We start from the raw sequence: 22,996 nt of genomic DNA on the forward strand, positions 1-22,996 counted from the left end.
GTCCACCGATATGACACAAGAGGAAGTACCCTTTCTGCATTTGCATGATGGTGACCTGGTATGCTGAAGATATACTCGAAATCTTTGGTAAGTTCTGAATGGCCATCAACAGATTCACTATATATTTAATCATGATGGCCTGAAATAAGGACGTTTTACGATACTCAAAAACCAGCCCGGACATTGGACGAACATGTCCGAATTAATCCAGACGTCTGGTAACCATACCTAGTATACATTTTTAGCCTTCACTCCGGAAAGTTTGCCTTTTTTCTTTGCAGCTCCATGCCCCGTGGACAATCCAAGGCTAAAACAAGACTTTTATTCGCCTATTTTTCACCTAGATATTTTTCAAAAATCATCTGCCGGCTACAAATATCATACATACTTATACCACCATGCAATACGGCAATCACAGTAGCCTCGGATTCTCATCTGCTTCCATCCGGCGTCCAGCTTCAAAAAATGTTTAACTAATTTAAAACAATTAAAGCGCGAGGAACTTGTTGGGGCTGCAAAGTCCTATTCGCTAATCAAAATCAAGTTTCTGACACCTGGCGGGAAAATTTGGGAAGCTTTGGGTAGGTGTTTGCGTAACTATAGCTATTTGAGCTCCTGCGGTTTTCGTGATTTTTTTTACTAATTCCGTGAAAATTTCTATTAATTTTATCGATATTCTATGCGTTGGTTTCAATAAATAGGCTACCATGCATTGATTTTGGCTAAAAATCGATTTTTATCGATTAAGGCTACGTATAAATAGTATTCGGTTCGCGAGCACTTTCTGGGACCGGTCGGGGTCATCAACAACAATTTTTTAAATTATTTTTTACTATCAAGTTCTAAGTTTTCATTAGCCACTCCATTTACAGCATATTAGGTGAAAAAATATCATACAAAAAATAAATAAAATATAGGTTTTGTAAATACAAAATATAAATAAATAAAATAAAATGAGGTTTCCTATTGAATTTATACCTGTCGGAAGCACATACTCGCGTTGACAGATATTCCTGCTGATGACTTTTACCGCAAGTAAAGTCTGAATTAGGGGCGGTCTGGCCAGATCGGCTGGTCGGCGATCGCCGAGGGCCCCGAGCTTAGGAGTGCCCCCATAACGCTCGCGTCTATCCTGAAGTGTATCTTTATGAGAGGTGCTTCAAAAAAGACTAAGATTCCTAGAGCCAAAGTTTTTTTAACACAGTTCTACGTTTTCATTGGTCGCTTTATTTACAACATACCAAACAAAGATTCCTAGAACCAAAGTTTTTTTTGCAAAGTTCTACGTTTTCATTGGTCGCTTTATTTGCAATATACCAAGTGAGAAAATATAATACAAAAAAATAAATAAAATAAAGTTATTAGAAGATCAAAGAGAACGTGACGCTTATTTGAAAGGGCTATTCGAAAAGTTCATTCAGAGGTCTTTAGATTGCAGTGCAATTAAAGTGAACAAATTCACTAAATAATTAATTGAGACATAGTACATTATCGCGGTTCATAAACTGCGAAATAGTATTTTTTTATAACTTTTATCTAGTTTTCAAGAGCCAGAATAGCGTCAAAATCCATTTCCGGTCATGCAATTTCCTAAAATTTTCCGAGGGGGGGGCCATAATGAGTCTCAGCCGAGGGCCCCCAATCACCCCAGACTGCCCCAGGTCTGAATCACGTGATAATTTTTTCCATCCCTTCCGCGGGACGGATCCAGCGATCGCTCCAATGATGACGGCGAAAATGACCGTTCCCTGCGATCATATTCCGAGATGGCACGAGGGTTGGACCCCTATTTCCAACAAACGGCACATCCCTTTTCCCGTCGCTGCCACCGTCCCACTGTCGTCTTTACAGTAAGGGAAGAAGTAAAGTAACTGATTTGTTGGGCGATATTTATTGCACTTACATTGCAATAAGAGTTCGGTGAGAGTCGCGTGGGATAGGTGAAGGAATACCGGGTCTTGCTAGTGCGCCGATCGCCAAGAGACAGATCAGGGATAGGACTCCCCCCGTTATCCAGATACCCTGTATTTTTTTGAAGAAATGCGGGGTTCCAAAGAGGGAATTGCTACCAGGCAGAGGATGCGAAAGGACAGGGGCGGATCTAGGATTTCATTTTGGGGGGGCACAAGCAAGGCCGTGTCCAGAATTTTTTTCTGGGGGGCAGGGAGCGAAGGATACCTCGTAACATAAAACGAACGCAATGATGGTGGGACCGTATTAAAAATCTTTCATATCTTTTAAGGGTTTGGGGGGACACGTGCCGCCCCCCCCCCTTAGATCTACCTATGCGAAAGGGTACGGGCAAGTGCATATCCAAAGTTCGCACACATTTATAGCCACTCGAGAGGCCTCTTCATACACCGTAGGCTCCTTTCCTGCATTCTCGGGTCTAAAAATATTTCATCACTTCTCTAAATGTTGGTAACATCGATTTGTTTAACGCTGACGAGGCGCCAAATAAGGGGCAATTCGTCTCACGACGCATCCTTTTTTTACTTTCCACCATTTCCCGATTTATATTATCCAAGATTAACGCCCTCCTAGAAGCACACGCGGGATGAATTTTGCTGTATTCGAGGCGTGGGAGGGGGAGAAGCGAGCGGGGAGGGGAAGGGATCGGCCAGCCGCTCTAGTTTCCGCGACGCTGCGTGGGCGTTGGAATATTTTCTTCACGGGCGCGGACTCAAATTAGGCATTTTGTGGCTAAACGGTGGCAGATACGTCAAAATGCACGAAATTTTTGTTCTTGAAGGGCAGTAACTCGGCAAAATCTTTAGGAAGTGACCATAATATATTATATTTTTTGAATTTCGACCTTCCCCCCCCTAAATTGCATTTGAGCGAGGGTCAGGGGTTCACCTAGAGGTCTCAAAATTTTCAGGCCTTATTTTTGATCGGTTTCACAACTTTTCTTCATTGGGCCAGATAGATTTGAAAAAAATCGATTTTTCTGATCCGCCCTACTGTCCATCCCTCGCGAAACTGCAGCGAATCAGAACTCACGGCCGTTAACAGCGATTGCAACGCCACGCTTGGCTTTTAAAGGCCGTTTTACACGGGGCACGGAATTGCGCAGGTTAGAGCTACATTAATTTATAAAATGGCGTGGAACTGCGCGAATGCATGAACGAAATAAGAACAGGGGCTTTTTTGCCACATCGCATCCACGCATTCTCGCATGTGTTCTAGCAATTCACCGCTTTACACGCCGCAATTTTGATTGCGCCTTCGCACGTACGTCAGATTGCGCAATTCCGTGTGTTGAAGACAGCAGTTTCGCCAGCATTGCAGATGTCTTCTTCGGGTCGATTAAGTGCTGAGAGGCCGTTTTCAACGTCTATTAAGGCCGTTTTACACGTGCCCCCGTGCCCCCTCCCTCCCAGATGCGCCTATGCTCGCAACATCACCATGTTTTCAGTGCTAATACGTGCCCCGAGTAAAACGGCCTTTATACACCTCCGTCGGAGTCAGGTGTCTCCTCACTGGTCCACATACGAGACCGGAGACATCTCATTGGTCCGTTTTCCCTGATGTTTTCCTTTTTTTCTTTTTCTCCCTCTTTGGGAGTTGAGTGAGGTAATTTAGAAGAGAAATGGATAAGTGGATATTCTTATTATTAAGATTGTTTTTTATGGGAGTAGTCGTGGTACTAAAAGTGTATTACTTTGCTTGAACGGTAGAATAAAATATCATGCATTTGTTTGAGTTGAGTTAGAGGCGCCTATTTCCTATTTGATTAGGTACTCAGGCTCTCGCTACGGGAGTGGTTGCAGTCGGCCGGTTTGCTTGTCATAAGTGCCTTTTGTAGGTATTCATACAAGATATTGTGCGAAAGATTCACCGTGTTGTAAATCTTTTATACTAGAGCTGAGGTGAAAGAGTTTTGCTACCTAGGAAGCCGAATTACCAACGATGGCAGAAAGAATTATTGAATAGAATAACACAGAGCTTTCCTCAAAAGGAATAATGTTACATACAACTGAAAATACAAGTATAGAAGTGGGGAAACAATTCATCAGATTCTACCTATAAAGTAGGGATGGTTGGATCGGATACCTCGGATCCAAATATTCGCGGATATTGCCCTTCATCGGATACATCGGATCCAAAGTCGCGGAAGACATCGGCTCTGGATCCGAAATTCTAAATAATAGCTTCAATGAATGCAACGCCCCGATTCCCAACGCCAAACGCCAAAGAGTTCCGATTCTCTCTTCGAATGTGCAGTCGCATGGGATTCTTGTTCCGCGCCACTGGTCAGTGGTTTATCCGAAGATTTTTCCTATTTTCATTTCCAAACCCAATCGTAACAGTTTAGGTCCTGAGCATGTAAAGATGTTTAAAAAAACAACTTGAAAGCCTATAAAATGATTTTTAATTTATAAAAATATTAAAATGTGTATGAAAATCTAAAAAGCATTCATTCGATTGTACGTGCCCAGAATAAACTTGAATAATTACTTCGTTTAATGGCAGGATTTTGAAAATGCATTTGGATCCGAAAATATCCGATCCGAAAGATCCGGCTACGAAAATCAAGGATCCGATCCGAATCCGGATCCGAAAAAAATCCTGGATCCGTCCATCCCTACCATAAAGCATGTTTCTCTTTCAAAGCGAGGCTTGGACGTTGACGGGTCATTCTCCCACAATCGCACGAAATTATGTCCATGGACTACCGTAAAAAAACCAAAACTGGTAAATCAAAAATGATGTGGTACATTATATTATGTACCCTTTTACTGATTTTAGCGACAAGTTAGAAAAGACCGAAAAAAGCAATATCCGTGGATTCACAGAAAAAAGGGGGAATTATTCTTAGGATATGGTGGCAGCCCTGAACAACCAGCGTGTACAGGGGTGCCGACTTACAAAAATGTTGGGGGGGCCCAAACCGGGGACCTTGCCTCGGTAAATTTTATAAGTAGTGAATTTTAAGTTTTTTAAGCATTTTAAAAGAATCATATGATCAACATTAGAACCCTTATCGCTCATATCTCGATATCTGTACACTCCGGGGAAAATCGACAAGCCTGACACATTTTTCCCCACATCTGTAACGAATTTTTGGGGGGGCCCGGGCCCCCTCAGGCCCCATGGAGTTTGCGCCACTGAGTGTGTAGAGAAAGATATTGTCGGCTTTATTGGGTTGTTTGAGTTTATACTTGCTTTAGTGAATGTTTTAACGCTGGAAGAAAAATTTTGGATCAGTTTTTGAAAGAGCCAAGATCATCAGTCATGTCCGTGGACAGTTAAAAATTGGTAACAGTAAAATCTTATGCTAATTACAATTGAGATATCTTTTTCGGCTATAAAATGCAAGTTCAATGTAGTAAGGACAGCCGTAACATATATAAAATCCCCACAATAAGTTAATTTAGAGAAAATCGTCATGCCCGTGGACATCATGTTCGTGAAATCTGCAGCCCATGGACATGACAGATGGTAACGCACATGATAATACCTACACTATGGCTAGTTACAGAATGTTCAATGACAAATTGAAAAAAAATTTTCTCGTGAGTAAACATTATATTCCTCTTCTGCTATGTCCGTGGACATATATATCATGTCCGTACACAGCACAAAAGTGAAAGTTAAAAAAATGTAAATATCAATAACGATCTCTGCCACTTACGTCATTAGATTGTGTGATTGAGAAAATGTAGTTGCACAATTTTAGTTCTTAATAAACAAAAATTAATTTTTTTAAATTTTGCCTGCACAAAATGTACGTTTTTTCGAGACTGACCCTGGACAGAAGCAGAGAGGTCAATGGCGGAGGAATTCGATACGTATGACCGAAGGATGATGAAGATAAAATGGATTTCCGAGTAAGTTATGACGAAGTGCTAAGAAGAGTGGGAGAAATGATAAGTCTTCTGGAAACCTTAAGCAAAAGACTGAACGACTTAGTTGGCCACGTGTCGGGTAGCATTTAGATTTAATTAGTATAATCATTGAAGGAACGGTGGAAGTGAAAAAGGATAAGGGACGGCCTCGAATGAGTTGCATACGACACGTATTTAGTTGGCCACATTATGAGACATGACACGTATTTAGACACGTTACAAACGACACGTATTTAGATGGCCTGATGAAAGCAATCGTAGAAGGACAGGTGGAAAGGAAGAAGGGCAAGGGACGGCCCCAAATGAGTCACATAGGACAGATTATGAAGGATGCGAATGAGAAGAAATACGTCTCAAAAAAAGAATAGCGGATAGGAGAGAGGAATGGAGAGCTGCGTCAAACCGAACATAGGATTGTTGACTTATTATGATAATTATACTAGATACATGGTCTGGAAGGATGAGTGCGTATTAAAATCCTGCATTGACATTTATTTATTTATTTCATACTTAATTTAAGCTTCCGTCCTAGTGTAGAAGAATTATCATGACGATGAAGATTTTTTGCATAAATTCTAACTCCTCCCAAGGCCGCTATTTGGGCCGTAAAGCATCGAATTTTCATTCCAAAACTGTGAGTATATTTCGTAGACGAAGGAAGAAGTCTTATATGTAAGCCTTGAAGCTTACGAATGGGTTTGGTGAAAATATTTTCCTTTCTTCTCCAAGAAATCCCCCAAAGCCGGGAAAAGGCAGCCGTCGCGACAAACGACCTCAAACTCCGCTCTAATTAATGATCCGAAAATTTATTTTTTCGTTCAGGCTACAATATCAGGTTTATGAAAAGGCACGCTGACATTGGGCAGGCATAAAATTCTATTGACCATTTTCTGTTTTTTATTACTCATATGGATAGTATAAGTAAGTAGATTATGGGAATTTCTTTTCAAAATCAATTATTCTCTCTAACGGAGAGTTTTCACAAAAGTATTTTTAATCGCTATTCTTCGTGCCATCTATTGTTAAAATCGATGAAATTATTCCCGTTATTGTTATTAAGCGTTGCTAAGGTTGCTAGATTGTTTTTGTGAGACTTTAGAACACCGTCATCGGAAATAGAAATGGCCAATTTGGTAATTGCTACAATTAGGAAGTCATCATGCTCAATCGGAGGGAAGTTACTGCAAAATGTTGCCCAATTATATCCTGTCAAGTAAGAATTAGTGTTTATATTGTAACAAAGCATAGAAATAAAATCACGGCTGCAGTTATAGTCGTATGATTACTGCTACTAACCATAAAAACTTCTTATCTACTGTATTGCTGTTTACTACATGATGTTAATCAATATTTTTCAATGCAATTATTTTCATTTAGTTCATGTCCAAAGCGAGGCATTGGGAAGGTGTGGTATCCTGACCCGGAATACATAAAGGAGTTCTCAGGGCCTGTAATGTTTCCTGTTGGAGAAATGGCAAATTGGAAAATGCCTCCATGGAATTCGAAGCTTCCTCCATTGGAAAAGAAAGTCCGTAACCTGAGCGTCAACTTCGGGCCGCAGCATCCTGCAGCTCACGGTGTTCTCAGATTAGTACTAGAACTTGATGGGGAGGTAAGTAAATCTTGCTGTAATGGTTAAATCAGAATACTAAAGAGTAATTAATCGAACTAATTAAGTCTAGTTTGTTGTGTGTATTAGGCATCATCATCATCTCAACATCATCTCTTAGCAATCCGACGATTGGTTTGACGATCTCCACTCGTAATTCGTATTACCTAATCTTTGAATAATTACATGATACTTTTGCTTTTCGTCTTTATTCGGCTGCTCTATGTGTCTCATCCTAGGCCTTCTTTTCCCTTCTCCTATTCCATCTGTCTATATTTTTAGGGAACGTGGTAGCTTAGTGGGTAGAGCGCTTGGATATTGATCGAGGAGTCCTGGGTTCAAATTTTGGATGAAGCCTTCGATGGTCTCAAATCATAAAATCCTCGAAGAGCTAGATGGCCCACGGAAAGGAGCCAATGCCCTATCCCCTCAACCTGAATGTGTGAAATCCACACGCCTATAGCTTAGTACGGGTGAGCTCTACCCTCATCTAACAACACAAAACTTCAGGTTGAATCACTGAGTGAGTGATTATATCTCACGATGTAACCGATTAATATTTCTCGTCTTCCTTCTTAAGTTTTCTAGAGACTTCTTAAAACTTACTCGCACGGTCTATCGATTTTAACTTCATCACTCTTCTGTAATACCTCATTTCGAAAGCTTTCAACCTAGATTTCTCTACTGCTGTCTTCGTCCATGCCTCATTGCCGTAAAATGGCTTGCTTAAAATATAAGTCCTGATGAATGGTTTCTTAACTTCAACGCTTTATTCCCAGCTGTTAAGAGGTACCTATTTTTGAGGAATGCACTCTCCATTTGTGCTATTCTTCTTACTCCAGGCTAAGTGTACTGTGTAGTGAGTTAACTGGATAAGTAAGTTCAAGCCGTGTTTGCGCATGTTGAAGTCACGTGACAACTGCCTTCGATCTAATAAAAAAGATACGCGCGCGTTGACTGTCGAGAGACGCGTCCCGAATTGTGGTCCGTGAAGGAACTCGACCTACTGATTGCCATGGTGACCCGATCTTTGTTTCCAAACAAGACTATTCTACAGCAATCTTAAAATGCAAGTTTCCTAAACTTAGCCACTCACCCGTGAATAAAAAAGTAAAAGTTAAGTTAGTCGTCCCAACTCGACTAATTAGTATCTTCATTAGTCTTTCTGTGTAGAGGTGAGAGATTGCGTTCCACCATGCTATTTGGACAAGTGATAGAAACTCCGATTGACTTCAGTGACTTTACGCAACTCTCTCCGTGAAAGGGTTCAGGATCTTCGATGTTTCTCCGCTTGGAACTCGAGAAAGCTGCTTCATAAAAATTACAACGAAAAAAAATTTCCTCCTTTGTTCATATTTTTACAGTTCTATCAGAAACTCAGCCAAGCAAGCCCGTAACAGCACTAGCCAACGTTTTTGGCCTTGGGACGCAAGGAACACGTTCCTTCTTCGCGTTCGAATGTAGGGAGGTGAAAATCGCAGAAGGTATACGACGAATGGACGGAATTCAGTCCAATAGAAGGGATTACACTACCAAATATTTTGTCTGATTTATAAAGCAATGGGTGTAAGAAAGGCTCTCACCAAATTTTACCCTTGAGCGCAGAATAATTTCGCCCCTAGAGCAGTTTGAAGTTTCAACTTGAATTCTGCGCCAAAAACGTATTTCTCGGGCGACGCCATGTTGATGACGTGTGAACCTCATGATATCTGCATTGTTTGCATAAGGAGTGCATTGTCGCATACGTTATTTCGAGTATAAAGCCTGAATCACACGATCATTTTATTTCGTCGCGAAAGTAATCACTATCGAGATCACTTTTCCCGTCGCGAAAAGCAATCGCTCTTGTGATCATTTTTCTGAATCACACGGTCACTCCCGCCGTCGCTTTTCGCATCATTTCCAATATCACAGCTCGTTGTCATAGGGCCCACATCACGAAATTATATAGCGTGTTTGTTTATTTATGTCGTTCCCACAATTGTCAAACGTTGCGCTGCAATCGCTCCATAGGGAAATGCGTTCCGATTGGCTGATATGGGGTTTTAGTGACGGTTTTAGCGACGGAAAAAGCGACCGGACGAGTGATGAAAAATAGCGATGGGAATCCTCATCGCGATCGCGATCGCGAAAAACAATTGCCGCCGACGATCATTTTGCGCAGTAATCGCGATAGTGATCACTTTCGCGACGAAAAAAAATGATCGTGTGATTCAGGCTTTAAATACTATATAAAACGGAGAATTTTAAATGAGTGGGAGGAAACCTTATGTATATCGAAATTTAAATATCGAAAACCAATTTTTAATTTTGAGTGTTCCCTCCTATTCTCCAAGCCGCCCGGATTTTTGAGCGGGTGTCCACCTCTTCAGCGGAAATGATCGTGTAACAGATTGCACAAAGGTACCAACAAGTGTTACAAAACTACTTGAAGGGGAAAATGGAACACAGGCTACTAGTGCGCGCGTGCGATGCACACAAACTCTATGAAGAACCCCAAACGAAAAAAGACATCGGGAAGAGGCCGCATGGACAACAAACAGTTAATTCAAAAGATATCCTCTACATTATTTCTACTGTATAGATACCTTTTTCTCAACTTATACGCAACCAAACTCTACAAATGAGGTACCAAAATGCACAGAATTTATCAGAGAACATGCGACGGCATATCTTACTTCCTAAATATTGCTATTGTTTCCTAAAATTAGTTTAAAAAAATAATCGATTCCGGCAAGATTGTCCTCATCCCAAGAATACAGTTAACGCCGTCGGATCCCACCATGCCTTTTAATTTCACTCGCAGACAATTTCCCATTAAGGTTTCCTATGCGATGACTATTAACAAGGCTCAGGGTCAGACTTTGCGAAGAGCTGGCTTATTCCTGCCTGACCCTGTATTCTCTCATGGCCAACTTTATGTAGCATTCTCTAGGGTAAGATCTTTTCTAAATATTTTTGTAAATATTAAGGAAAACGCTAAACAAGTATTAACAGAGGGTAGTGTAATTACTTCCAATGTTGTGTTTAAAGAGGTCCTCTGTCCTCAATTTGTACATGAACATGCCAATTAAATTTGTACATAAGACCCTGCCTTTTTTTCTACATTTTAAAATTAGAAACGCGCCTATCCCTCTGTGGACATAAGTCAACAATAAGTCAACAATCAATAAGTCAACATAACACAATTTGTACATAACACCCTGCCTTTTTTTCTACATTTTAAAATCAGAAACGCGTCTATCCCTCTGTGGACCTGCATTGAAAAGAGCGGGGGAAGCCCGCTGGGAGTGGGCGCATCACGCTCGTTTTCTTTTTAATTTTTCTTGATTTTTGCCGTTTTTATAGCATTTTTGTTTTTATTTATGATTTAAAATATTTTTGTGCACTCGTACGTATATTTTTTAATAGGAAAGGCCACTTGGCGATATTACACCTCTCGACACGCAATGTAATTAGTTCACCCCTCCACCGACCGCGTTTACGACGACGCGTAGGGTGTTTAGTCAGATCCGCTCACAGTCAAAGAGATTCACTCAGAGGGCTGCTTACAATACAAGTTACTGGACCCCATGATTGGCTTTAAAAAGTTACTGACGACCTTCATGGCCATAAAAGCCTTGCGGCCAATACGCATTGCCCTATGGGTCTTGCTGGTTTTCTAGCTCTCGTTATTTCACGGTTGCGGAACGGCTCTTGAGGGGGTCTAGCTACGCTACTATTCAAATTACCGGAAATGTTATTAATTACTTGAATGCCCTATGAAATTGAATTACGATCCAAACACTGAACGCTTTTCAACTGTTTGCAGCTCGCTGCTTCCACAAGATTCCTCCACAGTTGAAAATGACACCCAACACGTATGTATTCCTTGCTGCCATCCAAGCGTGGTGGGATGCATGGCAGTTAAAATTAAATTTGAAAAAAAAAATGCGTGGTAATGTATTTCTGGAAAAATAATGACTCCTTACTACATAGCTATATAATTCGGAGCACCCAATTAAAGACAGTTGAATCCGTAAAATATCTAGGAGTTAGACTCAATAATGATCTATCGTGGAATAAACATATTCGGGAAATAACAGGTCAAGCTAATCGTAAAATGGGTTTTGTTAAAAGAATATTAGGAGAGTGCGACCACAAAAGTGAGAGAAATTAGCTACTTCTCCCTCCGCAATGCACTGCCAGTGTTGGGACCCTCATGAAAAAGGCTTAATTTAGAACGCGTGCAAAGAAGAGCTGCCAGGTACGTGAAAAATCGTTACGATAGTCTCGTTAGTGAAACTGACCTCTTAGATAAACTCGGTTGAGAATCACGGTCAGACCGTAGATTGAAAAATAGACTAAACCTTTCAGATAAATTCAAGAGCAGTGTCTTTTCTAACGAAGTTAGCCATATCTTACGAGCGCCAACATTCTCAGATCAAGATCCCAAGATCAGATCATATAAGTAAAATGAGAGAGATAGACCGTAGTACAGACAGATTCAGAATGTCTTTTTTTCCACGATCAATAAGTGATTTTAACGGCGACATTAGAACTCACAAATAGATTAGATGACTTGTAGTGTAGCCTACTAGCTTATGTAAAACTTAATGAATGTTTCTTAATTTTATTATTATTTCTACCAGCATGTAGTAGCATAAGTATGCGTGACGTTTTATGGATCATGTGGTGTGCATGTGGGAGTCCAATTGCTTGCTGGTGATTGATCATCCCCTCCAGAGTTCCTTCCCCTTCCCTTCTTGAGTTTTTTTTATATTACAGTGCAGTTTCAAGGAGCAAATTCCCGGAATATATAATAGAACCACAATATTGTAGTATTAAATTTTATATTTTGTGAAATTTTCACTATTCACAGTATTTTTTCTAACGAAGTTGTTATTACTTATTAACTTATATCCAGGGATGCCTGCTTACAAAAAATATTGGGGGGGCAAACAGCGCGCGGGCGCGATCCCCGCGGGGATCTTGCCCTGGGAAATTTTGTAAGTAGTGAGTTTTAAGTTTTTCAATCATTTTAGAAGAGTCATATGATCAACATTAGATAACTCAAATATCGATATCTGGGCGCACCGGGGAAAATCGACAAGCCTGGCACATTTTTTTTCACACAACCATAACAAACTTTGGTGGCTATGGCTTGGGCCCCCTCAGGTCCCATGGAGTCGGCGCCACAACTTCTATCTAATTTTTAAGAGCCAGAATAGCGTCAAAACCATTTCCGGGCGTGAGCTTTCCTAAAGCTTTCCGAGGGAGGACCTCCGAATCCCCCGTAAGATGAGCCCCAAGAGAGGGCCCCAAATCACCCCAGACTGCCCCTGGTCACACCGAAGTAAAAATAATTTTTGAAAATAACGAGTTGCACACTTGAAAATTTTGTAGGATTTCGTCCAGCCAGAAGCCCTTCTCGATTATTCCCTTTAATACCGGAATTTCCCCACAGTTTTCTGCTAAACTATTAAAAACTCCTCACCAAACAGCAAAGCCGTTCTCGACAGTGCACGGCGCGGGTGCAGCTATTCACGGGTGTTTCTAAGGGGCCGATCCCCTTGGTGAGCGGCGCGAAGTCACATTAGTGAGTAACCACGCACTCTTTTTACTTTTATTGCTGATCGAACTGTTGGATAGCAATGCCATCCGCTACATTTGATTGCCGGTAGTATTCCTGACATAAATACCCATTCTATACATAGCAAATGAAATAGTATTTTCCTTTAAATTTCATTTTTAAGTCATCAATTTCAAAAACATGAAATTAACGACATATATAATAGACACATCGTACAAGCAGTTGGTGTTTAGCTGGGGTGCATTAAGTTTGTTATTTTTGGGATGGTCTAATTATTATCCATTGCGCCCTGGTGGTATGCAATACCTCGAAGCTATAATACGTCTAGGTATGGTATTCGTGGACGAGTAGTTTTTAGATAATGATCAATTTTTTAAAAGCTGTTTTATAAGCTAGTGTAATAGAAACTTTCATTGGAGAGCAACACATAAATTACCTTCTTTTTCATTTTTCCTAATATTACATGTAGGGGCAAACCCCCTGACAACATCCCCCTTTATCCACCACTGCTCTAAAGATCAAATAAGCATTATAAAATTTTCTATTTGACTTACCTTCACTTAACACTTGGGTTTCAAGCGTATAGGTTGGGATGGCCACAACTAAAGCCATGACTGATTGCCATCAGGCCCAGCCTGGGAACCTGTTTTGGGCAGTGGACGAGTTGGAAGGAAATGGTTTCTGGGAAGGGGGAGGAGTTGGGAGAAGGGAATGCTCACCAATCAGCGGAAGAAATACCCTCCCAATCATTGGAAAAAATCAGTTCCTGGTGATCCGGTTGCGTATAAATTAATCTTGTATTTTCATAGAAGAGGATATCTGTGGGTCTGTCTGCTATGCATTTCCATACGGCTGCACGGATTGCAACCAAAGTTAGCGCGCAGGTGCAGCTCATAATCCCAAGACCCATAGTGCTACTTTCGGTTGCCTTCAACCTCTCCTTTGCATCTTTGTTCTCTCATGACCATTTGCTACGCCATGTCACACAACATATCCTGCCGGGTAGGCACACCTCTTCACTTGCACAAACGGAAGACGTAACCCAAATTATACTAATCTTATCTATCAATCCTCTCGGTGCAAACCTTTTTTGCTGGGGTATGAGCTCATAAAACGTTTTTGTTCCACACAAATATGGACACATAAAGCGATCAATGTTGTGGAGCAGGGTATAAGCTGATCCCCTGTGCGGTATAGGGAAATCAATTTTTCCATTTTTTACTGTTCAGCCTGCCTAAAAATCCTGCTATGTGACCATGTGTTCAGTTTCCCACTTCTCTGGGTACTATCTTTCCTAATCAACGCCAGGTAGCCTGCTACTTACAAATAAAAAGGTATTTGATCGTCGAAATGATCAACTCAGAGTTACGCATGCAATCCAATCCATCACTTTTATTTCTAATTTGTCCAACCATGGAGGGTGTACCAGGTTATGTTCCGGTGTACCAGTGTGTCAGACCAGGCCTGATTGTTGTCCTCACACCCTCCCATTACTATCATGACAAGTCATTCAATGAGCACTGCCTCAGTGTAGACATTGGCATTGAGTGAATTGTTGTAGCAATATGTGTTATTTCTGGTCACAAATTAGTGACTCAATGACAGCCAAAATAGAAACTTTTGATTTGACGGAGTTACATTTTGCTGTTTACATGTCTTTCCTATTTTTTTACTGTCAAAACTTGCAATGGGTGGTTGTTTTGGTCATAACAATGGGTCTCTGCCCTTGACTGAAGGCTAACAACAAATTTTTCCTACCAGTCGTGGAAAAATTGATCTCGGTACATATTAATCAAATGGAACCATTTTTCACTTTTCTTTCCAGACTGTAATAAGAGCTGATCCTCACGTTGGTCTCCTGCATCGAGGTACTGAGAAACTCATTGAGCATAAAACATACACTCAAGCCTTACCATATTTTGATCGGCTAGACTATGTAAGTGCAATGCTCAATGAGCAGTGTTTTTGCTTGGCTGTGGAGAAGTTGCTAAATATTGATGTCCCAATTCGAGCAAAATACATTAGAGGTAATCTTTTTCATAACTTGAACCTTCTTCATTGCTTAATACTAAAGTTTTTTTTCTCATAAGGATGCATTGTTATTCCCAATCATTCTTATTTTTTGTATCATGTGAGAAAACTGCATTGCTTACAGAACATTAACTAGTGAACTTTTATCATCTAGTGCTCTTTGGGGAAATCACAAGGATATTAAACCACATATTGGCTATTACCTGCCATGTAATAGATGTGGGTGCAATTACACCTTTCTTTTGGCTCTTTGAGGAACGCGAAAAGTTGATGGAATTTTATGAGAGAGTATGTGGAGCTAGATTGCACGCTAGCTACTTTCGGCCTGGTGGAGTTGCATTAGTAAGTAAATAGCATTTACCTATTATGAGTGATGGTGCTTAATAGTTGGTTTCTCAGCCACCAGCTAGTTAATGTCATAACATGCTTAAGGTTCAGATCTTGTGTAATTTTTGTCTCTTAAGAATTAAGGTGGGTGGTAGATAATAATATTGCTGATAAAGAATGGTTCAGGTTTTTCCTTTTACTGTCGTTCGGAGTACCCAATAAACTACAGTTGAGGACCTCAAATCCGGAATCCAGAAACCCAAAAAATCCTGAAATCTGGAACGTTTGATAATTCCTCTTCATATGGTTTCGACTAGCCACCTCGTGGCACGACTCTCCGAGCCTTGTTCTGGGATGAGTAGGAAGTTAGCACACGCTATGAACATATGCTAACAACTCAGGCAGGGACACGTAGGGATCTCAAAAAGCGAGCGCAAGAGTCTGAACGCATTTATAAATTAATTAATTAACAAAGAATACCATGAAGTCCAGAAATCCTTTGGTCCCAAGCTTTCCGGATTTGAGGTCCTCAACTGTATTTCAATACTATTTAAGAATTGATATCCGTATACCTGATGAAAGGCATGTGTTATTCAATGATGTGTGCTAATTCAAGACAAAGCAGAAAAATTAAGTGCAGAAAATGCATGGTTGATTATGTTTTTCTCATTCCTATACTTGTTATTACTTATTAAATAATACTTACATTTACTTATCTTGGGGCATGTGAGGCAGGGGCACAGCTAGGAATTAAGGCTAGGGGGGGGGTTTAAGGTGCAACTAATACTTGGGAGTCTTCAGGGTATGGAATAGCCGCCAGGGTCAGCGGGAGGTGCGGGTGCCCTCCCCCAGAAAATTTTTATGATAAATGGTTCAAAATGGAGATTTTTACGGCTGTGAATAGTTTAATATTTTGGTTGTGAGTCATCCGTTCCCATAATATTAGTTACTAAATTTGTCACATTAAAATATTTTCATTAAAAAAATTTCTCTGAGTTTATCCCCCAAAATCTCCCTCGCTGCACCACTGATGTCACGTATTGTAACCGTTCGGGCGCCTTCCCTACATCACAATGAACTACAAAACTAATATGCCGGGCTAGCGTCGTCGGCAGTGGGCCGTGAAATAGGTTCTCTCTGAAACACGTGGCAGGTATAGGAGCGGGGGCACAGAGACTCTAAGTTTGTAACATAATCATTTATTGATCTAATAGATACCACACGTAACAACAAAAAAAAGAAACAATGCCACAAAGAATCCCTTCATTGCACAAAACTAACCAAATCATGGGCTGAGCTCGGTTGCGGGTAGATTACGAGAGCTAAAGCACGGAAACATAAGCAAAAGTGCCGTTGCGACTCGACAAAAATTAAAAGGACGGAAAACCCATGCTTCACCCCAGCCCACCCCAATAAATAATTAATTTTTAATGACCTAGTGGGAGAAAGTTTACCAGCGTAGGATGGCAGGTCCGATGGTATTGGCTGAAGTTTGGGAGGCACCGGGAAGTCGATTGCAGGTGAGGTGACATTGGCTGAAGTTTGGAGGCACCGGGAAGTCGATTACAGGTGAGGTGACCCCGGCTGAGGTCTCTGGAGGAACCGTGAAGTTGGCTACTGGTACTGCCCGGTCGTCTTGCCGCATCTGTCTGGCCACCGGCATAGCATTCCACCAACTTCCTCACTCCTGGGCAGTCAGCGATCGAGAGAGCAAGCTCGCCTGTTTCCTCCTAGCGGCCACCGCTCTCCCCTCCTTCCCCTCTTTTCCCGTGCCTTTCTCAGCTGACTTCCTCTCCGCCGCCCCACTCTCCTCTCCCTTCCCCTCTCTCCGCCGGTCGCTCACTCACGCCGGTCTTGGGCCTGGTAAACTATATCGCGCATGGGTTCCGTCTTAAACAAACCCTTATTAACCGCTCATGCCCTCGCTCTCGCAACCACCCAGCGACCTTGTGTTGTTACAGTATATATTAACTGATATCTACTTACTGCCCTATGTGCTATCTCATTTGGCTCGTTGTGAGAGGTATTGGGTTGTTCATAAGAGAATTCAAAAACAAGATGCTTGTTGTGAGAGATATGACTACTTCACTTCAACTTACAAGAGAAGGTATGTAGCCAAGTGTTGCTAACAAATTGTGTTCTAACTTTGCAATGTGATAGAAGAATGAATTTCGAGTATAGAGTAACTAAATAAATATTAAAATTGAATTTCAATATGGTAATATATTGGTATCTGATTATGATAGAAAGAAAAGTAAAGAAAAACTTTGTAATTCCACATAAATTTATTAGTATACAACCTAGGTTTTGATATAGCACATCATCATCATTTGGCACATTGAAATAGATGACAAGAGTATATAGTCACTGACAAGAAATAAATTCCTTAAGACTCAACAATGTGAGGCGTGGGGTCAATTTTTAATAATTTTAAAGCGATTCCATGAAGTCATGCCTGAGGCAATGAATCATTATGATAGCATGATTCATAATCTGAGTTTACATTGTTTTGGAATAATTTCTTTAGGGTAGTATTTTTGAATCCATTGATTTTGAACTATTTGAGGGCAATGCAATACAAAAAACACTTAGCCTAGAGCTTTCAAGGTCCAAATTAAATAAGCCAAAATGTTGCTTCCTCATTATCATTAGGATATGCCCATTGGACTTCTTGATGATATCCATAGCCATGCATCCCAGTTCGGAGAGCGCTTAGATGAGCTGGAGGATCTTTTGGTCAATAATCGACTTTGGTGTCAAAGAACCCAGGGTATCGGTGTACTTGGTGCTGAAGATGCTATTAATTATGGATGCAGGTAGAGTAATATTATCCCTGTCTGTTTTTAATCGAAGCAACTTGGAATTTAAACTGCATGTTCTCTTGGTGTTTAATACATAAATTATTTAACCTATGCGTGGCTTTGTAGGGTTACACATGAGAGGGCACTACTCTTGTCTGCAGTTACCTTTAGCCTTATCATCTTTAATCTGTTAATGGCCTGCCTCTACCTTCATCTTGCAATTGACTCCATAACATTGCTATTTAGTCAGTGTGGCAAAAGTGTGGCCCAGTATGTAATGGAAAATTTATTATTTTTGTGCGTTTCATGGTTGTCACTGCTCTCTGGACTAAATGAGTCCATGCTCAACCTCCTACAGTATGGACGGATTGGAGCAACACAGCAGGTACTTGTCTATTCACTTCCAAATTAGCTTTCCTCAAACCTGTAACTGCTAGGAGCATTCTAAGCAGTGGGATAGCCAGGAATGGTTTCATTTGGGGGGGGAGGGGGGGGGGTCCAAAACTAGGGGTGAAAATCTTTGAATAACAGGGTACTCTGTATAACGTTTTAAACTAATGTCAACACATTTCATAATCGAAAAAAAACTACATTTCTTAAATAAATCTTTTGTAAATTCATGGTTTTTCCTTATTTTGTTTCCTTTAATGAAGCTAGTAGGTACATAATTGTTTTTTTTTAATATTTCGGGGGGTCTGAATCCCCTCACTTGCTACGTCACTGATTCTGAGGAGCTGCAAAGAGTGAGGCACAATATCTCAGGCAGGTGGGCAAGTACGCCTGAATACAAATACAAAATGGGATATTGAGCTTTTAGGTTTCAAGGTTAATATGAAATGAAAAAGACTCAAAGGCCCATAAAATATATCCCAACACTCGTCTACCTTGCAACAATGGATCACTGTGTTGGTGTGCAGGAGGGGAAGAGTTTCACCACATGGACTAAATGCCAGTCTCTAAGCTGAAATAGCCAAATTCACGTACAAACACACACTCATTCATACAAGGTGAGTTCAGAAAATAATGGGAATTTTTAAATTTCACAGTTTGGAGTTTTGAGAGTCTGTCAATTTTTAAAAATTATGTTTGTATACTTGCCCCTGAAGTATAATAAAATGTTCAACTGTATCCGTTGCTTACTTTGTCTTTGGCAACCGCTAAGGTTAGACTTGTTTTTATGAGCTCGGAAATTTTTGGCTCACACTCATCAGTTTGGGTCCTTTCTGCTTTCACAAAGGAACTTAGTTTGATTGCATTTACGAGGTGTGTTCAGAAAATAACACGAATTTTAGTTATTTGAGAAAATGATTTATTTATTCATCTTCGTCAATGTTGTCACCTTCAAAATTGTCCCCATTATATATATTATAAATTTGTGCCAGCACTCCTTCCAATCCTCGAAACACTTCTCAAACTTGCTCTTTGGGACAGCAGTTAACTCTGTCAGTGAATTCTCTTAATGTCATCTATGATTGTAAAATGAAGGCCCTTTAAGGTTCTCTCTATTTTTGGAAATAGGAAAAATTCGCAAGAAGCTATGGCTGGGGAATATGGAGGCTGTGGCATCATGACTGCATTGCTTTTTGGCCAAAAATTCACCAACAGACAATGAAGGCTTCCTGGTCAACAACCCTGGATTCTTTGCAGGGCTGGAAAGATGCTTTGACTCTGATTTTAGTGACATAATTCTTCCAATCACATTGCCTTCTGCTCAATTTCAGTGGTGTCATGCTGCGTAGTTCCGGCATCAAGTGGGATCTTCGCAAAGCTCAGCCATATGATGCATATGATCTTGTTGAGTTTGATGTCCCAGTTGGAGTCAATGGAGATATCTATGATAGGTTGGTTGAAGTTGAAAAAGAATGTTTAACGTTGTGCTAGAAATATATCATTCACTTTGATGAATTGTGATCATTATGTGCTTACAGAAAGTCTTCCTCTCCTACAGGTTCTTGGTAAGAGTAGAGGAGATGAGGCAGTCCTTGAGAATTATTGAGCAATGCGTGAACTGCATGCCTCCGGGAGAGGTGAGAACAGATGATGCCAAAGTGTCTCATCCGAGCAGGGCTGAAATGAAGGTTTGAATATGGCATTGAAAATTCATTGTAATGGGCAGGTGGTGTAGTAATACAGGAAAACCTCTATGTAGTAACCTCTTTACATCATAAACCTCCATAATTAATACCCCTATGATCCCATCAGATTTACATGTAAATTTATAGGCAAACCTCTTTGTAGTGAACCGCTTTATCTTGTAAAACCTCCACCTATCATACCAAGGAGACACCCCCGAGATGACCAAACTACCTTCGTAAATCGTATCGAGACAACTAGAGACCATTAATGCAGCCACAATTACATAGTATATGGAATGACATTTTCAGTGATAAATGTTTCACCCTTATTTTTTTCTTATACACCTTAAATATGCTGTAATTTTCACAGTTATTAATAATATTATTACTATTATTATTGGTATGTTTCAAGTTTGTACATTATTTTCTCCCACTCCCAAGTCTTACACTTTTCTACCTTCTTTCAGACCTCAATGGAGGCATTGATCCATCACTTCAAGTTCTTCAGTCAAGGTTTTCATGTACCTCCAGGAGTCACTTATACAGCGATTGAAAGCCCTAAAGGTATGCCTCTGTTAATTCATGCATGACATAAATCTGTACATTGATGTGATACATATCACATCAATGTACAGATCATCACATATGTGTTTAACGGAATTCAAAAATTAAAAATTTTCAGATGCCTACTTATGATTTCATTTTATGATTTAATTTTTATTCAAAAATTAATATCTGTGAGTACACATTATGTCCTATATTATACTTGATCATCTTGGTCAACATGCAGGGTATTTTGTTGGTAAATGAAAATGGTATACTTATTAAGGATCACTGTGTTTTATAGACATGGCTCTAATTTTGTAAAGGAGTTTCATATTGTCTTTTTTTGTATCTTTTAAACTTCATGAGCTTAAACTTCATGAGGGCAGATAAATAAAATAATTAAGCGTCTGTTGGAAAAGTAGTCTTTTTGTGGCAGGGATGTTCTTGCTTGTGGTATTTCAGTGTTTTGTCAATGCATTTCAGGGGAGTTTGGTGTATATCTTGTCTCAGATGGTAGCTCCAAGCCTTACAGGTGCAAGATTAAGACTCCAGGATTTCCTCATCTTGCTGCCTTGGATAAGATGTGCAGGAATTCCATGCTGGCTGATACTGTTGCCATTATCGGTATGTCTTAAGAGTAATCAGATAGACTTTATGTAAGGAGCTACAAAGATAATTTTACTTACATGTGGTATGATGGAATTTCTATCTGGTACCTACATTTTACCAGTACCAGTATTTTCCAGTGACTGATGCTAGAAATTTCTGTCACAAGAATTTCAATGAGAAAAATATCACACGACGTAGTTTTTCTCCGGATATGTTATTTATCCCATTCATGAAGAATTTCAGTTAAAAGCGACAAGCATTTTCATATCCAAAGGACCTCACTGCAGCTATATAGCTGGAGTGAATTTTTCAATTCAAATTGACGTGGTCCTGTCAAGTTCAGATACGGAGCACGTCAATTGGCTGGTCAGTCTGGGAACCTCCTTCTCTGCCTCCATACGCAACTAATATCCACTTCCAAGTCTTCTGATCATAAGTATGGCCTTCAGCAAGCTTTCCTCTTTCATAGGGTGGGTGCCGTTTGGGTGGCAGTAAATTTTCATTCCAACTTTGTGTAAATATTATATATTTTATTTTAATTAGTTGATTGCCTTCATATTTAGAGTGATTTACGGAAAGGTGACAAAAAAGTCAATAAATTTAGAAGTAGGTTTTACTTCAAAAGAATTATACGTAACGAAGATTTATTATGCATGTCTGCTTACGAAAAATTTGGAAATGTAAGTGTTATCTTTACCATGACCTAAGTGTGAGATCTGACTTTCGATGTCGTAAATTATTCAGCAGTCATAATATTTGCCCATTTTTCATCTATCTATGTGCGCGTAGTACCCAGAAAGCCACCCGAAAGATGTGCTTCTTCATCCCCTCCTTCTCCCATCCCAACTCCCTCTCCTTCTCCCTCGCCCTACCCGAACCTCGACCTTCAACACCCTCTCAACCAAGCAGTATTGTGTGGGTTGATAATCTGGTGGACCCTCCAAATATCTCTTTTGGGAGGGGGACAGGCCACAGGATTATTTTGATCTCCTATTTACAGGAATGTTTTTTTCAGTCAGTTGTCGTAGAAACAAACATATTTGCAGAGGAACTCATTCATAGAGGTGTCTCCAAAAGAGCTCGTATGACGGACTGGAAAAATTCTATCAGCAGAGGAGTTTAAAGTTTTCCTGAGACTTTTATACAACACAGAGATTATTCCTCCACACCAGCTAACCGAATACTGGAGTACCGATGCAAAATTTGGGCATCATTATTTCTCTTGTAACATGTCGCATGATGTGGGACATGATGGTGAGACATGTTCTGCATTTTGCCAGAAATCCAGTGGATGGAACATCTAAGGACCCCATTTTCAAGATTACGCCTATTGCGTAGCACTTTCACCATGCTATAGGAACAGAGCATTACACTCGGCAGAATCTGTGTATAGTTGAATCCATGGTGGCTAGGCTGTCGTTCCACCGGTACATAAAATTGAAGCTCGTATTTCCTTTGTTCCCTTCAACTAATTCTGAATCCTCTGATTAAATTTTGTGGAAAAGTATTAAGTACTTGTAAATCAAGGTAACAGAGATGGAAATCAATTCTTTCTCACATACAATGAAACTATA

The 22,996-nt window shown here is 40.3% G+C and overlaps 1 protein-coding gene and 1 long non-coding RNA gene across 4 annotated transcripts in view; one reads left to right on the plus strand and one right to left on the minus strand.

Moving 5' to 3' along the window:
* The window catches only part of LOC124154511 (NADH dehydrogenase [ubiquinone] iron-sulfur protein 2, mitochondrial-like), a 26,784-nt gene continuing 3,788 nt past the window's right edge, over positions 1-22,996 (plus strand). Inside the window, exons 1-9 of one of the 3 annotated variants that reach the window (XM_046528302.1) lie at positions 1-87; positions 7,230-7,464; positions 14,859-15,060; positions 15,219-15,406; positions 18,044-18,207; positions 19,914-20,033; positions 20,141-20,270; positions 20,735-20,831; positions 21,297-21,437. In XM_046528302.1, coding sequence (XP_046384258.1) covers positions 7,306-7,464; positions 14,859-15,060; positions 15,219-15,406; positions 18,044-18,207; positions 19,914-20,033; positions 20,141-20,270; positions 20,735-20,831; positions 21,297-21,437 — 1,201 coding nt within the window. In that variant the 5' untranslated portion in view covers positions 1-87; positions 7,230-7,305. Of the gene's footprint in view, positions 88-6,920; positions 7,066-7,229; positions 7,465-14,858; positions 15,061-15,218; positions 15,407-18,043; positions 18,208-18,318; positions 18,655-19,913; positions 20,034-20,140; positions 20,271-20,734; positions 20,832-21,296; positions 21,438-22,996 lie in introns of those variants that run through there. The other 2 variants (XM_046528301.1, XM_046528303.1) reach the window with 2 other exon arrangements.
* Positions 19,933-22,996, minus strand: part of LOC124154519 — a 9,523-nt gene continuing 6,459 nt past the window's right edge. Inside the window, exons 3-4 of the long non-coding RNA XR_006863940.1 lie at positions 20,119-20,259; positions 19,933-20,024 (exon numbers count right to left, since the gene is read on the minus strand). This is a non-coding gene — a long non-coding RNA (uncharacterized LOC124154519). The remainder of the gene's footprint in view (positions 20,025-20,118; positions 20,260-22,996) is intronic.

This window comes from Ischnura elegans, chromosome 2 (assembly GCF_921293095.1).
Source record: "Ischnura elegans chromosome 2, ioIscEleg1.1, whole genome shotgun sequence".
NCBI classification, from domain to species: Eukaryota; Metazoa; Arthropoda; class Insecta; order Odonata; family Coenagrionidae; genus Ischnura; species Ischnura elegans.